At 40.3% G+C, this 15,703-nt stretch overlaps 1 protein-coding gene across 1 annotated transcript in view; it reads left to right on the plus strand.

Moving 5' to 3' along the window:
- Positions 1 to 448: 448 nt before the first annotated feature.
- The window catches only part of pdhx (pyruvate dehydrogenase complex component X), a 48,797-nt gene continuing 33,542 nt past the window's right edge, over positions 449 to 15,703 (plus strand). The window contains exons 1-3 of the mRNA XM_017700089.2: positions 449 to 820; positions 7,465 to 7,548; positions 14,009 to 14,109. Of these exons, the coding sequence (XP_017555578.1) occupies positions 685 to 820; positions 7,465 to 7,548; positions 14,009 to 14,109 (321 nt within the window). The 5' untranslated portion in view covers positions 449 to 684. The remainder of the gene's footprint in view (positions 821 to 7,464; positions 7,549 to 14,008; positions 14,110 to 15,703) is intronic.

The raw sequence follows: 15,703 nt of genomic DNA on the forward strand, positions 1-15,703 counted from the left end.
GTGTAGTAGGTCATCACCCAGACTGGAGAGCAGTGTGAGAAAAAAGGGTTTTAATAATTTAATAATAAACAGTTTAATAATTCTGTAACGACAGAGGTGAAATACTGACGATAATCCACAGGATTACACACAGATCACGACGGCTGTGTCCCAAACTGAAGCCAGCTGCCTCGATGCCTTGCTTGCTGTGCCGTCATAAGCGCCTAAGAAGGCGGCGTAGCTTCATCAAAGCCTTGACTGGGTGCCTTCGTGCCCCACAACACTGTCTGAGGAGGCACTGTCGATTACGCTCTAGACACAACAAGGCCCACCGCTTTTCTCATTATCACGAGTAAATCTTCTATTGCGATTTATATTTGATCAATGTTTCTTTCTAGTACTGGTCAGTTCATCCACCTGCTGCTCCGCTGGGGAACCCTCATGGACACTGTCGGGACACTAGATGGCGCTACGCACAGCATCATTTGAGGCGGTCGGCGCATAATTTCTTCAAGGACGCTGAAGATTCATATTTTCATATATTTGAGCGTACGTTGCTTAAAAATAATGAGAACAAAGCCGGATGTATCTGGCTAAGTTCACGTCTCGAACAGGCCGGTCTTACTGAGAAAATCGAATTAAGCTTCGCGCTCATTTTTCGTCAGGCGGTCGTTCGAACACGCTTAGGTGCCAAAGGACACGAACATGGCGGCCTCCCTGTGGCTGGGGCGTCGAGCCGTTTTAACCGGGCTGAGAATAATCAAAATTAAAGAATGTCACTGGAGTCCACACGGGGGTCGCGGTTCTTTCAGGCAGTTATTTCAGTCCCCGTCTTTTCTGGGTAAGTGTTTCCTTTTGTTCTGCTGGTTTTGAGTCTGGTAGCTGGAGAGCCGAGCTAACGCTAAGCTAACTGCCAGAGCTGCTGTCAAGGTAGTTTAACGCTAATCAGCCAGATTTCGGTTTTTCAGCGGTGTGAACGTCTTTATCACCCCGTTTGCTCGTTCTGTGTTCCCGCGTGCTGCGGTTTGAGCAGCTGCTTAACTGCGCGGCGGTGTTAGAAGTGTGAGCTCATCTGGGTGGAGGTCATTTATTCAGCAGACCGGGTCGATGCTGCTGCAGCACAGGATGACAGTAGTTAGTGTGCCGTTTAAGTCACATCAGGGTGCTTGGCCATCATTGCTTTACTGGGCGTTACTGTGTCTCTTGGCCAAATCTATGTGGACATATGTATCGCGCCCGTATGAGCTTGTTGGACATCCTGTTCCAGAACGATGGGCATTAATGTGGAGTTGTCCTGCCCACTTGTGGGCCACGTCCTAGCTGAGTGTACTGCTGAGTCCTCAGAGCAGATCTGGCCCACACAGTGTGAAGTAAGCAGAACTATTGGATGTGGCCCAAATCTGGCCCAACTACATTGTTGATCCACAACATTCATGCCAAAATTAGTCCGTTTTAAATGATAGTTTCTGCCTAACCAACCCAACAGCAGGTCAGTTTAGACGTTTGGGCAGCTGCTGGGTCTCACTGAGCTGGAGCTGTGGGTGTTCAGCTTCATGCTCATACCACGGGGTGATATTTAGAGCTGTATATAAAATCACAGCGTATGGCGTGAGTTAACCAACTCATGTTTTTGGCATTTTTTGTGCTTTCTGTAGAGTTTCTGGTGGTTTCTCCAAAACGTACATCTGCTGAGGGGGAGGTGTAAATATTTAGAACCTACTAAGCTTATCATTAAAACTAGTTTGTGTGGTGCAACTCATTCTGACTTAGTAATGCATAAACCTGAACTTGTTTAGCACTCCCATTATAACTAACATATGTTTGAGCTTAAGCACAGCTGGTGCAACTGGCCACTCAACTCAATAATTAGGGGGACTGTCCATGTATTTTTGGTTTTTAGTGTAGTTGACAGTAGTAAAGCTTAGAGGTGTAACATCAGGGTACTTTAATTTTTTCTCACTACATTATTTTTTTATTTTTTTATTTTTTGAAGTTTGGCAAGTTGGCAACAGAGAAAGAAGAGCCAGTAGTGCAGTGTTTCAAAAAAATACAACAACCTTTATTTAGTCTCACACACTGTACTGAATCCAGTTACACAAGACTGATTGTGCTCTCTTTGTAATGATACATGCAGGTTTTAGTGTTTATGAAGTACTGACGTCTCAGAAATCCATATTGTGAAGGTATATGATTTGATTTTTCACTAATATTTCCAGACTCCAACCCTAATCCCCAGTACTCTGTACATAAATGTGAGTTTTTTTTTTTCCTGCTGTGTGTCAGACGGCACTTTGTCCCTTTTTGGGCATCTACTGAATCCTTGTAGAAGAAGAATTGATCTTGTACAGTACCTTTTCACTCCTCGTCACAGTGATTTTGTGTATGTTCTGAATTCCCAATTAATTAATTTGGCTGAGGGAGGGTCTTGGACCTGGGCCACTTTCAAAAGCAAGCAGTTGTTGAGAGATTCTAAATGTGTGTAAGATAAGTGCTGCGTAACATATAATTTGTAAATCAGTATTGCAGTACTGGCCTTTGCAGCAAGATATGGCAAAAAGTCATGATATGCAAATAGTTGAAATCACTGAGGCCTCCCATGTGGGCAGCCAATCACAGATTTTTCCGGATGAGTGATTTGCAGGTGTCCTATCAGTTTAGGGCAGATTTAGTCTTTGTACTTTTTTATTTGTTGTTGAAATCCTACAGTTCTACTGTATTTCACAATTCTGATGTGTTTCAACATAATCACAAGATGGTGATTTGCCAGCATTTATTATGGACATATTGCTCATTATCTGTCACAAATATTGTTACAAATACCACCAAAGCAACCGATTCCCACCCCCTCACCCCATTTCATCCAAGTACTTTAACGTTATGAGTGGCTGATACCAATCAGATCTGATCTTTGTGTTTTTATAGATAAGACAGCCACATAATTTAAGTAATATATGCTAGTCACGCTAGTATACTATAATACTAGTGCTGCTTATTTTGTGGTGTGCTAAAGTTTTGTTAGAGTTGTAAAAAAAAAAAACTTTTTCAGTTACAGCACATTTGGCTTAGCACAGGGGTTTAGACTGCTGTTTGAACTGGGCTTGTGTGCCATTGCATCTATGTGAGTAAACATTAGTAAACACAAAATGAAGCTCTTAAATGATCACTCCATTTTTTGAAGACAAAGGATATTCTTCTTTAGGATTTTCTGATAGAGAGCGGCTTTCATGGTTCAATCAGTTATGACAAGCTGTCTAGGTCACGCATAAGTAAAGAAACCCCAGACCATCACACTACTACCACCATGTTTGGCTGTTGGTGTGATGTTCTTATGTTGGAATGCAGTGATGGCTTTATGCCAGACGTAAAAGTAGCCTTGTCTTCCAAAAAGTACTGCCTGTGACTCATCAGTCCACAGAATGTTACCCAAAAGTCTTGGGGTTCATCTAGATATTTTTAGTCAAATGTGAGACGAGCCTGTTTGTTCTTTTTGGTCAGCAGTGGTTTGCGCCTTCCAGCTCTCCCACGGATGTCAGTTTTGCCCAGTGTCTGTCTTATATGGAGTCGTGTACATTGACCTTAACTGAGGCAAGTGGGGCCTGCAGTTCTTGAGATGTTGGTCTGGGTTCCTTTGTGACCTCCTGTATAGGTTGTCAGTGGACTCTTGGTGAAATTTTAGTAGGCTGACCACTCCTGGAAAGGTTCACCACTGCACCAAAGGCTCTCACTGGGGTTAGTCCCAGAGCCTTAGTAGTGGTACCGGCATCTGTATCTGAATCTCTTGATTAATGCATCATGTGTGGCTTTTTGAGACCTTCTATCCTGCTTCACATTGCCAGACAGGTTCTATTAAAGTGATGTTTACTCAGCAAGTCTGGCAGTAATCATGCCTGGGTGTGACTAGTAAAAATAAAGCTAATAGTTAATTAAATTTGGTTAACTGGTTGAGGTTGGTAGGGCTGAAAAGCATTTTGTTTACTTGGATTATCTTTGTTTAATATTTAAAGTAGTTTGATGATCTGAAATATTCAAGTGTGACAAAAGTAGAAGAAATTGTGAAGTGCAAATACTTTTGTACAGCACTGTACATCCTGTCTAAACTCCTAAAGGTGCAGCAAACACAATTCAGAGTAACTGATCTCTTCAACTTGTGTGAATAATTTTGAAAAACTCCAGTGCATTGGTCAGTTGAAATGAGCATATCTCAGGTATTGGAGGCCTATATGTTGTACAGCTCAGCCCTGTCCAATGACTGAGTATGAGAATGACCTTGCATTACATGTTGATAGTGATGACAGTGTTGGTTGCATGTAGTAACATCCCAGACTTATAACACATTTGTGTTAGTGTTCTATTATTAGACTAAATATGCGATACAAAGTGCAGAATATGTAGTTAACTTTGTGCCAAAATGTTTGAGATGTGAATGTACTGGTTTGAGAAGACAGCAGTGCTCTGAGCGCCTAGCTAATGAACTTGAATGCACTAGTCAGCATGAAGTGAGCAGGTAAACGCCTTCGGATTCGCTCAACAGAACGTTCGGGATTCATTCAAAATGTGAAAATCTGCACAACAGTGCATCCCTCTCAGAGCTCGTATGTGCAAAACACTCTGGTTTTCACTCAAAACTGGAAAACTTCCTCAACCGTTCACCTTCAGAACTCGTATGTGCACACAGATCATTTCCGCTCTCAGCTCCACGGCGCGTTGTCAACTTTCACATCTGCTCGCTGTAAAATGCCTGAACGTTTGTGTCAAAACTCCAGCCACTCAGAGCTGCCGAGGGGATGTTCCTGTCAGCGCACCGATCATGGCATCTTTCCTTAAGCAGTTTTATGCCAGTTGGTCAAGACCCATTCCTGGCTGTGGTATTGATTCAGCTAGTCCAAGTGTAGCCTTGACATTAGCTAGATGGTTTATGGCTTTCTAGTATCACATGAATAGAAATTATTTATCAGTAATACTCTGTTATGAATAATAACCTATTAATCTAACTAACATTGGTAGCCAGGCCATTTGTTTCCTACCAGAGGCTTAATGTTAACTAACTTCAAATAAATAGCTTAACATTAATCAACTTAGCTGACATTAGTAAAGTTTCTTTAATTGTAGCTAACAATGTCTAACTGCCTTCTGTTGAAAAGTCTTAACTCTTTAGTGCTTCGTCTCATCTTGTTAATCCTGTATTTATCTTGTACAATGGCATCACCAAAAACCAATACTGTTTCATATGGACAAAAAAAAGTGAGTTTTAAGTGAGTACAGGGAGTAATATAGTTCGTTTAGTGTGGTATTTTAGTTTGTGGCATTATGATCCATTGTGTAATGCAACTCGCTAATAAATCTTTAGTGGATGTGTTTGTTTGCCCACTAGGGGGCAGCAGTACACCACTGTTAGGTTGCTTATTTGGGCTTACAGTACAGTTTTTATCTAGTGTTTTTCCTGCTGACTGGTTCATGCTCTATCACTCATCAGAGTCGTTAATGTTCCCTACATTACTGCCATTTCTCAGGCTGATCTGTTCTCCTCTTAATAATGAAAGTGTTGATTTGTATTCATCTTGGCCCACACCTTGAGTCGTCTTACTTTGTTATGGAATGGAAACTAGGCGTTGCATTCAGTCATTATGTGTTTGTTTTATGAAAGAAAGAAGGCTGCAAGAAGTAAACGTCTTGGCCTGTAGCTTCTCAGTGGATATGGCCTAGTCAGAGCTGTCTGTGTGACGGTCCTCTAGTCATGTGTGAGTCAGGCGCGCGCGCGTGTGTGTTTGTGAGAGAGAGAGTTTGCCAGGGAAATGGGGAAGACGAGGGCATAGGACACATTTAGAGCTAAGGGGCATTGACCTCATACATGCTTGTTTTGTCAACTGAATAATGGAAGACAAATAAGAAATATTCTAACGCACAGTTTTTTTGGCGCCCTCAGGTTGTTGACACTATGTATTAAGAACAAAGATTGTAACTGCTTTACTCTTGCATTTTTAGTCACACTAAGCTAACACTGCAAGATTTTGCATCATTGTTTTGGTCTTAGGCCCAGGTCCCTAAATTGTGAAATTAAGCTTAAAAGTAGGTCTACAGGTGGGGGATGCTGACCACATGCCGACCACATGCCGAAAAAAAAAGTTAATAACACTTCATTGTAAAATTCTTGGTAAAGTTGACAGAGCAATTTACCTGCCTAAGACCTGGTAAAATTCCTGGGAAATTGCACTGAAAGCACAAGGGTACTCAAATACTTATCCATTCATGATGGCAGTATTTAAATGCTGAAATCACTATTTAGGTAATTCATTGCCTTTCCTCATGTGAAGATATATATGTGAGAAATATTCAGTGTAATAATTCAGTAAAAATCAGGTTTTATGTTTTAACAGGGCAGTAAAATGTGAGTTATGCTGTTATTTACTAGCAAGTTATATCATACTTTACTACATTAAAACTTGAGTGCCTGAACATTTGTGCCTGAATATAGTCCTGCTTTTATTGTTAAAAAAGAGGTTTTTGTTAGGTTCAGGAACAGTTTAGCTTTGTTTTATTTTTCTCTGATAAATTAACATATTGGCACTGATGTTGAAAAAAACACCTCTAGAAGGTGACAAGCTTCCATCAGCATTCATTGTTGTAGTTGTTGTTGATTTTGCTCATCTTTACCAATATTGTTGGCATGAATGATCCATACATCCTGGTGAGATGCAGTTTTAACTTGATAAACTACAAGCTTTGTAATGAGGTGAATGTATTTTCAAGGCTTTTGAATAATTATGAGTTAACTCACCCAAAAGGTGATTACTAATGATTCTCCACAGGATGGAATGCTTAGTGGACTGAGTGTTTAGGATGACCTCTTTATGGCTGTGCACTGATGTATGCATGCCTGGTCCTCTGCATTACTTGCAGAGTACTTACTATCCCTGTGGTTTTCCTCTCCTTGCAAATACTCTTTTGAGCTAAACTTTTGTTTTGAAATTTAGGCAAGTGAGTGCTGTCACTGCCTGGGCAGATTGGGTTTTATGGGGTTAGCAACACACACGCACGCACGCACGCGCACGGGTGCTGGGGTTGTTTGTGTATGTGTATGTGAAAGATGGCAGCTGTCTGCTGGAGCGTGAAGCCTGCGGCGCTGAGCTGGTGCTGCTCTCCCGCTGGCCTGCAGTGTGACACTGATGTACTCTGATTCCTTTATTGTCTGTGCGCATTTTCTGTGCACTTCACAATCTCCGCTTCTGGTGGTCAGTCATATTTTTTTTCCCCCCAGTTGAAGCAGAGAGCTGCATTGATAGTCATACGCATCATTTTAATAGCAAAATCATTTTTACTCCCTCAGTAGATCACGGAACATATTGGCCTGTTTTCACCTGGAAGAATTTCTCTTATCTCATTTAGCCGAATTGTCTTGTGCAGCCAAATGTAGACTATTAAATTAATTAAATTTCTTCATTTTCTGATCATCCCTGCTAAAGGTGAAATTCTGTGTCTCTCCTGTAGGGGCCGCCCCGATGAAAGTGCAGATGCCGGCACTCTCCCCAACCATGGAAGAGGGCAACATTGTGAAATGGCTGAAGAAGGAAGGTGAGGGCAAACCACTGGTACTTAGTTTCTCTCTCGCTGCAAAATGTCATATACTCTAAGCACAAGTTGCGTTCAGTTCAAGGCAGTTTTCTTTTTTTTTATGAACATGCACACAAAAACTCATCCACCCCTCTTCTTGATTTTAACTTACTGTATTATTGTAATAACAATAATAAAATATATATGCTTAAATGAAAGCACTGTTTGAGCTGGATTAATTTCGTCAGACATAAGAGTGGCTATTTCTGCTGGTTAATTTTCTCTTCTCCATTAATAACGGGATTTATCGTTGCTGATGTGGCTTTTGGTTGATATGTAAAGAACGTGATCTAGCGAAACCAAAAAAAAATTAGGTTTGTCACAAACTACCATTTTGAACAAGCAAACGCATGTGTGAAAATATAAATCACGTATCAGGTGCCCTTTTGTTATTAGATAAAAAAAATCAGTAATAAAAAATGATTATCTGACAGTAAAGGGTGCATCTTTTACATATTGATAGATGTGGCACACAGGAAGCTCTGATTCTACACGCTAACACATTTTACTGTTGGCAACGCGAGCATTGACCGGTACAAACTTGCCAGTTATGCCCATCAAACAGAACATCTTGCTGGTGGTCCAATTAGAGATTTTGGCAAAGTGTCTGTAGTTTCTCCAAATTGCCACACTTAACCTGGACTGAAATATTCTGGCTGTGATGTGCAGTGTTATGTGAGAGATACACCACCATGCACAGTCGTGTCTGTTAGCAGGTTATGCATTAAACAGGCCAGCCCTACTGAGGGAGCTCTAAAATCAGCTAATTGCATAATTCTATTCAAAATTATTACTTGTGAACAGACACAGTGAAATCACAGAAACTCATAAGTAATGGTTTAAATTACATCCCCCTCTAAAATTAAATGTAGCCTGAACAGAATTCAGATACTCATTTGTATCAGATCCTGTGTCTCTGGCTACTGCCTTCTACCCTATTGAAACTCCATCTCTGCAGCATGGTTTGTTGACCCATGTTGGTGATAAGTGCAATCATCTTCACTATGAGGGCAAATGACTCTTCAGATCAAAGAGTAGCTGGAAAGCCTTTTGCAGCCCATTAGACTTACATGCAAGGGTGAGGGCTCTTTTTAATTAATCACAGAGCTACAGCACTGCCCAAGCTAGGGCTGTGTCATATATCACAGGCTTACCCCAGGCTGCTTACACCAAGGCTTAATGTGCCAGCATCTGTTTTTTTTGTTTGTTTTTTTTCCCCCTCTTCTCTTAGACTCCAGTAAAGATGAACACAGAGACAGGACAGCCAGTAAGCCAGTGAATGCATGTTTATTAACACACACATACAAATGAGCCGAGTAGTGAGATTTCTGCTTCAGTAAACAGTCAGTGTAAGAAAGGTGTCAGCAGGCTTTGAGTTAAATGCCCAACAAAAGGTGAGAAAATAGATCTGTGCTCCCGGTAAATAGAGAAGTAGTGGATACAAATGTCAGTGAAACGATCTCTCAAGACCTTTTCCCACTTTCCACATTGGATTTTCTTTCATCATCCCCAATTACTCACCAGTTTGTGTCCTCGCCAGTTTCAGCCATTTATCTGAATCTCGCCTGTTGTACAGCACTGACTGATCTGAGTGTTAAAGCAAGCTTGTGTTTCTTTCCACGTAGGTCATGCAGTGCTGAATGTCTAAGCAGAGATGGGTCAGAATGTTTTGAATAGTCATGTAAGTGTAAAAACAAAAAAAAATCTAATACTAAATTACAATTTAACGAAGTGGCTTCTCTATAACATTTAGAGATTCTCACGTTTGAACTTTATACGTAGGCCACTGAAGACCCTGTGTCTTACAATTTGGTCAGATTTGTTAATCTGTTACTCCAGTGAAGAAAACATTGAAAGACTGCTGTAGCCATCTAAAGGCACTGGACAAGCCGCGTAGCAGGAAGCATTGAATAACCAGAGTTGAACATCCAACTCAAGCTCTTTTTACACTCTAACCATGTTGATTTAATGGAATACAATTTTCATCTTAATTTAGTGAGTGTCAAGGTGTCTGCAAGGTCTGCAGGTCTTGCTTTCATTGTCTAGGTAGCAGACATTGAGACATGATGATGTATCAGTGGCTTACTTGAGTAATTTGAAGACTTTTTTATATTGGGTGTATTGTAGCAAAGTTGGTCTTAATTTACATTTGCAGTAGCATTATAAAGTCTTAAAGTATTAAATTTCACTTGAGGAAACACTGGTCATGGAACTCAGTTGTTAACGCATAGCAGGCATCACATCATCTAACTATAAACGTATTCATTAGTTTTTTCAGCAGACCTCCTTTTATGTTGGCAGTGCATAGAAAGACAAGACGGCAGCTTTATTTTGGTGTAAAGTGTGAAAGCAATAAAGAAGGACAAAGTAACTTAGACTGTTGGCTTGTAGTGTCATTGTGTTGTTGAGGGCCTGACTTTTTGATGTGGTTAGGGTGGGAGCAAATGGATTTTAGTTTAATAACTGACATAGTCTCAGACCCCTAAAGAGCTCACACATCCCCCTCTACTACTGCACAGTACACATGAATGGCTTTCCTTACTCCTTTAACTCCCATTTCCTCGTCCTTCATTTTTAAATATTGAATATTGGCTGCCAATGACCCAATATTTTTTTTTCTTTAAAAGTAAAAGTAAATGTAGCTTTTTAAATGAAGCACTTCACTTAAGATGATGTAAAAGTAATCCATCATGCTGAAACTTCTTAAAAGCTCTACTACCCAACAGAAAGAAATATACAGCTGACATCATGTCACATGTGAGAGCACGCAAGATGTGGCCAGGTTTGTTACAGGATTAAATCGGGTTAATTCTTTCTTTCGACCGTCATCTGAAACGGCTGCCTGAGACCAATAGCAATGCTGAATGGCCGTCTCTAGTCATTTACCTCACAGTATGTTAATAAGTACATGTGTCATAATACAAAATCTATGACTTCTTTGTAACAGCTATTCTTGCACAGTAATGAGGAGTGTGCAGAATCACTTACGCAGCATTAAAGCTGCACTGGATTGTACTTCATCCCCGTCTCTCGTCTCTTTACCCCTCTTTCTTCCTTCCTTTCTTCCTTCATCTCTCTCATATCTTTCTCCTCCTAAAGTAGGGTCCAGTCTGAGAACACTGAGGGGATATTGTTTTAGTGCCATAAAAAGGCTGGGTCAAAGATGTGAAATAGGTGACAAAAGCATGAATGCACCATTTCATACCCAGATAAATAAAGAGGTCTTATTGTGTTGATACAGATGTGAGCCAAACGATGCATTTGTTTTCAAAGGTTTGAAATCTGTCAGCTGACATTTTCACAATAAATATCCCATGTCCTGCTCATTGTTGAGCCAAAATGCTAGTGTATTTGCACTATAGTGTCTCACACACGCTTACACGCAAATATAGAGTGTGTGCGCTCTGGCATAGACTTAATAGGCTGGCAGTTCTCAAAACCAAGCTGCTCTGGTACTTGCTCTCTTTTACTACCTTCTGCTCCTCTCCTTAGCTACCCTTGCACAGTAATGAGGAGTGTGCAGAATCACTTGCAGGGTTAAAGGCACACTGGATTGTACTCCATCCCTGTCTCTCATCCCTCTATCTCTCTTTCTTTTTTTTTTTTTCTTCCTTCACTCTCTCATATCTGTCTCATCTCCCTTGGTCGTTCTCTGTCTGTCAATACGGGATTAAATGGAGTTAGATTGAATTTCAGCTCCCCTGATGGAAAAACAGAACATCAATATGCACAGTGCACTGCTTCAGGCTCTGCTTCTAGAAGTGTATATGTGGGTTCATGTTTTCATGCACGTGGCGGGAGAATTTCCAGGTCTCTGAATGGTGGTCTAGGTAAAAGTAGGGTTGGGCGGTACGACAAAAATGTCACATCAAGATACTTAATGACATTTTCACGATCCAAGATATGTATCACAATATTTTACACACAGCCACAATACACTAGCAGTGCCACAGTCAAAAACAGCTACCAATAACTTGTGGCACAGTGACGTTTATTCAGCATTTTACGTACTTTACTGCACTAAAACCAAATAAACAAGACTAAATATGCTGTCTTTTTAATGAAATATGCAGTTAGAGTTCTTACTGATGATACTGATATGGTACTGATGATATCCACAATATAAACAGAAAGGCATATTACGCATCATGACGATAGTTTTTCACAATATGTGTGAGCTGAACAATGTTCTGTGGTGACTGTAGCAACTTCTTTACTCGTGTCTGCATTATTCAGAGAAGAAACAAAGAAACTTCCACTGGCTCCGTGTAAGATTGAACAAAAACAGTTGTTTATTCCTGACTACACATTCTGAAATTAAATTAAAACAAAACTGTCAAACCATGGTTAGGTTGTTCCAAATATGAGATGCAACACAAACCGTAATGCTAAACACGGTAAGAAAACTGTGTTGCTACCAGTATCCTAACTGCTCCTCACTCAAAACTACCTTTTTAAAAAAAAACAAACAAAAAAAAACGCTCCAGCTCCGTAGCTGCTTAGCTCTTAATGCGACACACAATGCAAAAGATGTTCTTTATGTTTTGGCTCCTACACAATAACAAAATATTGTCATATTGCCAATGTCTAGGTAACAGTGTGTGTTGCCTCTTTTGGCTGAGAAGTTTTTCAAGCCAGACTACATGCTATCATGAAAGAGTGGGTTTCTTTGCTCATCGTGGCCAAAAACCTTTGATAGAAAAGGTGAAAAATATTTTGACGGACACTTGAAATAACTAACCACAACCTGATGTTCCACTATAGTGTATTGGAGCAGGTGATTCTCAAAAAATGAGGCCACTCTGGTACTAGCTGTCTTTTATTAGCAGCTAAATATTTGAAAGAAACCTCTTGACCACATTTTCCAGATGTGTTGCTGGTAACCATATACTCTGAAAGGCTCAATGTTGTCGCAGCCTTCTGAACAGGTAACTGCAAAGTGTATTTCTGTTAGATAAATCTAAACTGGCACAAGGAAGTAGACAACCAATCAGAAAGCGACAAAACCTTACGTGGCTATGTCTAGCTAGTGTTCTAGAGCTCCGATGGTCCATGTACGTCTGTGAGCAGAGCGCCTGAGGCTGAGAGTGGCTTAAAGCTTTTGCTGTCGTGCTTTTACTACTTTGTAGTACTTTTATTGTATTTTTCCCCCAGGTGCTTTTCACTCTAACAGCTAGTTAGCACTCGGTCTGCACCAGACAAAAGATCAAGCAGTAGACAATCAGTAACCTCACTTTGCTGAGTTTTAGGATGAATGAAGTTTCTGTTAATACTATCCTTCTATAATTATCTGTTATGGCAGGTTAGTCACTCAGAGCTGTATTTTTCTCATTAGTTTCATCATCCACTTAGTTCTAAGCTCTTTAATCATGTTGTGTGTATATAATCTCCCCTTCTTTTTCATCTGTCTATAGTACACCCTGCCCTGAAATACAACATACATATCTGTGTGTGATGGAGGAAAACACTGTCTCCTAATCATGGTAGTTTTTCATCGATAATCAAATGTAAATGTATTCATGAAAGCTCCCAGCTCTGGAATCTAAATGGAGATAGTGGTGCATTACTGTGTGGAGCAATATTTGATGGCCTGCTGTGCAACACAAATGAACTGGGATCATAGAGATGGGGGTTATGATGGTGTGGAATACATCACGTAATAAGTCTTGTGGCCTTTTTAGTCTCCCAAAGAAGCTGTGAAACTGCACATATCCTCTCTCCATGATTAAGAAATTCCTTAAAATGTATTATTTGCAATGCACCTTTTTCATCTCCTGTATCTCCAGCATTTTACAGCAGTGTAAAGTGCTTTTGACTTGCTCCCATGATTTTGCTGTGTTTGCTACTGAATTCAACCCTACTACATCCTAGAGACATTGCTCCACTGTTGTTCTCTGGGAAAAATGTAAATGCAAACTGCGTACACAGATGTTTTTACGAAGTGGTCCACTGTAAGCTTTTTTAATTATGTCATTCATGGCATCTGGGGATATCTCTGATAGTTCAGGCTTCAGCTTTTTTTTTTTTTTTTTTTTTTGTTTTAAATTATAATTTACGAAACACCTGGGGACCAGACACAACACCATAACGGCAAAGGGTGACGTCCTGCAATGAACCTCTGTTCTGTTCTTGCAAGCTGCACATTAGGCATACAGTTGAGCTAGCAGATTAGCTGTGCATTGTTTATTTTCACATGGGTAGTCTCACATACAACTACAGAAAAAACTGTCTGAAATACCCATTCAACGGTTTCTGAAGCACAGTAGTACTTTAGATTAGATAAATGATAGTAAAAGTATTTCTTGTTTTTATTGATAAATAATGAAGTCCAGTCAGTTTTGCTCATTTCAAAGAAGTGTCTTGTTTATTTTTTATTATTAAATTATACATTTTTGTGTTTTGTGTTCTTGTGAGTGAACAGGTGAAGCAGTGGCAGCTGGCGATGCTCTCTGCGAAATTGAGACAGACAAGGCTGTGGTTACCATGGAATCCAATGACGATGGCGTCCTAGCTAAAATTCTGGTGAGTGTGTGTGTGTGTGTGTGTGTGTGTGTGTGTGTGTGTGTGTGTACGCGTGTGTATCTGATTAGGAGTCCTCTGGTAAAAAGAAAAAATGAGATGGTTACAGATGAAAAAGAGATGAGACTTTTTGATTTTGCTGTATTGACTTCAGTCTCCTGAGTCCTTTTACCATCAGCTTAGCACCTTAACTCATTTAGAAGCAATTATAGAAACTGTGTGTGTGTGCACCTGCGTGTGTGTGTGTGTGTGTGTGTGTCTTTATTAGTGTATGTGCCTGCATGAGTATTCTCAGTTCTAATTAGAACTACTCATTAAGGTTGCTGAGGACTGGAGGAGCAAAAACAAGCCCTCTGTAAAAAGGCACACTAGCTCCATTTTATATTGAGTCCCTGCATGCTTAATGAAATAATGAGTCTCTCTCTCTCTCTCTCTCTCTCTCTCTCTCTCTCTCTCTCTCTCTCTCTCTCTCTCTTTCTTTCTTTCTTTCTTTCTTTTTCTTTCTTTCTTTCTTTCTTTCTTTCTTTCTTTCTCTCTCTTTCTCTCTCTCTCTTTCTCTCTCTTTCTCTCTCTCTCTTTCTCTCTCATTTCATGTGTCGAGGAAAGCTCCTGAAGAAGCTGCATTCCCTCAAAAAGAAAAGATGAAAGGGAATTGCCTCTTTGTTGTGAACTCCCTCTCTTTTGTCTTTTAGAAAGCCTTCCATCACCAGATAATAGAATTGTCAGCGATAGTACCTCATTTCCATAATCCAGTGATCTCTCCAAGGAGTCTAGGAGGCTTCCCACGCTTAAAACATTTCTTAATGAGCGTTTTGTTTTTCACACATTTACATTTATTTTTGCCCTAATTGTGGAATGTCACCGAACGTGGCAGTAGGGAATACCTTTTGATTGCAGTGGAGTTGTGACTGTGACTGTGTGACTCTGTGAATGCCGAGTGTACATGGTCATCCGTGTGTGTACATGTCTGTTTGTGTGTGTGTGCCCACCTGTGTGTGCTTGTGCTGATCTGTGCCTATGCCAGTGATGAGCTAAAACATTAACATCTTAATCCAGCTGTATTTTCATGTTCTAAAGAGATCTGTCAGTACTGTCAGGTGAAGGCTTATCATTGCTTGGAGCAAGAGATTACACACACTGAAGTTTGCCTGTCAGTCAGTCAATATATAAAAGTGAGTACAACCCTCACATTTCTGCAAATATTTTATTAGATCTTTTCATGGGATAACACTATAGAAATGAAACTTGGCTATAACTTAAAGTAGTCAGTGTACAGTGTATAGCAGTATAGATTTACTGTCATCTGAAAATAACTCAACACAGCCATTAATGTCAAAATAGCTGGCAACACAAGTGAGTACACCTCACAGTGAACATGTCCAAATTGTGCTCAAAGTGTCAATATTTTGTGTGACCACCATTATTATCTAGCACTGCCTTCACCCTTTTGGGCATGGAATTCACCAGAGCTGCACAGGTTGTTGCTGGAATCCATGAACCGCAGCTCCCCAGTGCCGGCAGCACTCATGCAGCTCCAGACCATGATGGTATCACCACCATGCTTGACTGTATTCAAGAGACAGTTGTCTTGGTACTC

Source organism: Pygocentrus nattereri, chromosome 11, assembly GCF_015220715.1.
Source record: "Pygocentrus nattereri isolate fPygNat1 chromosome 11, fPygNat1.pri, whole genome shotgun sequence".
Taxonomy (NCBI): Eukaryota; Metazoa; Chordata; class Actinopteri; order Characiformes; family Serrasalmidae; genus Pygocentrus; species Pygocentrus nattereri.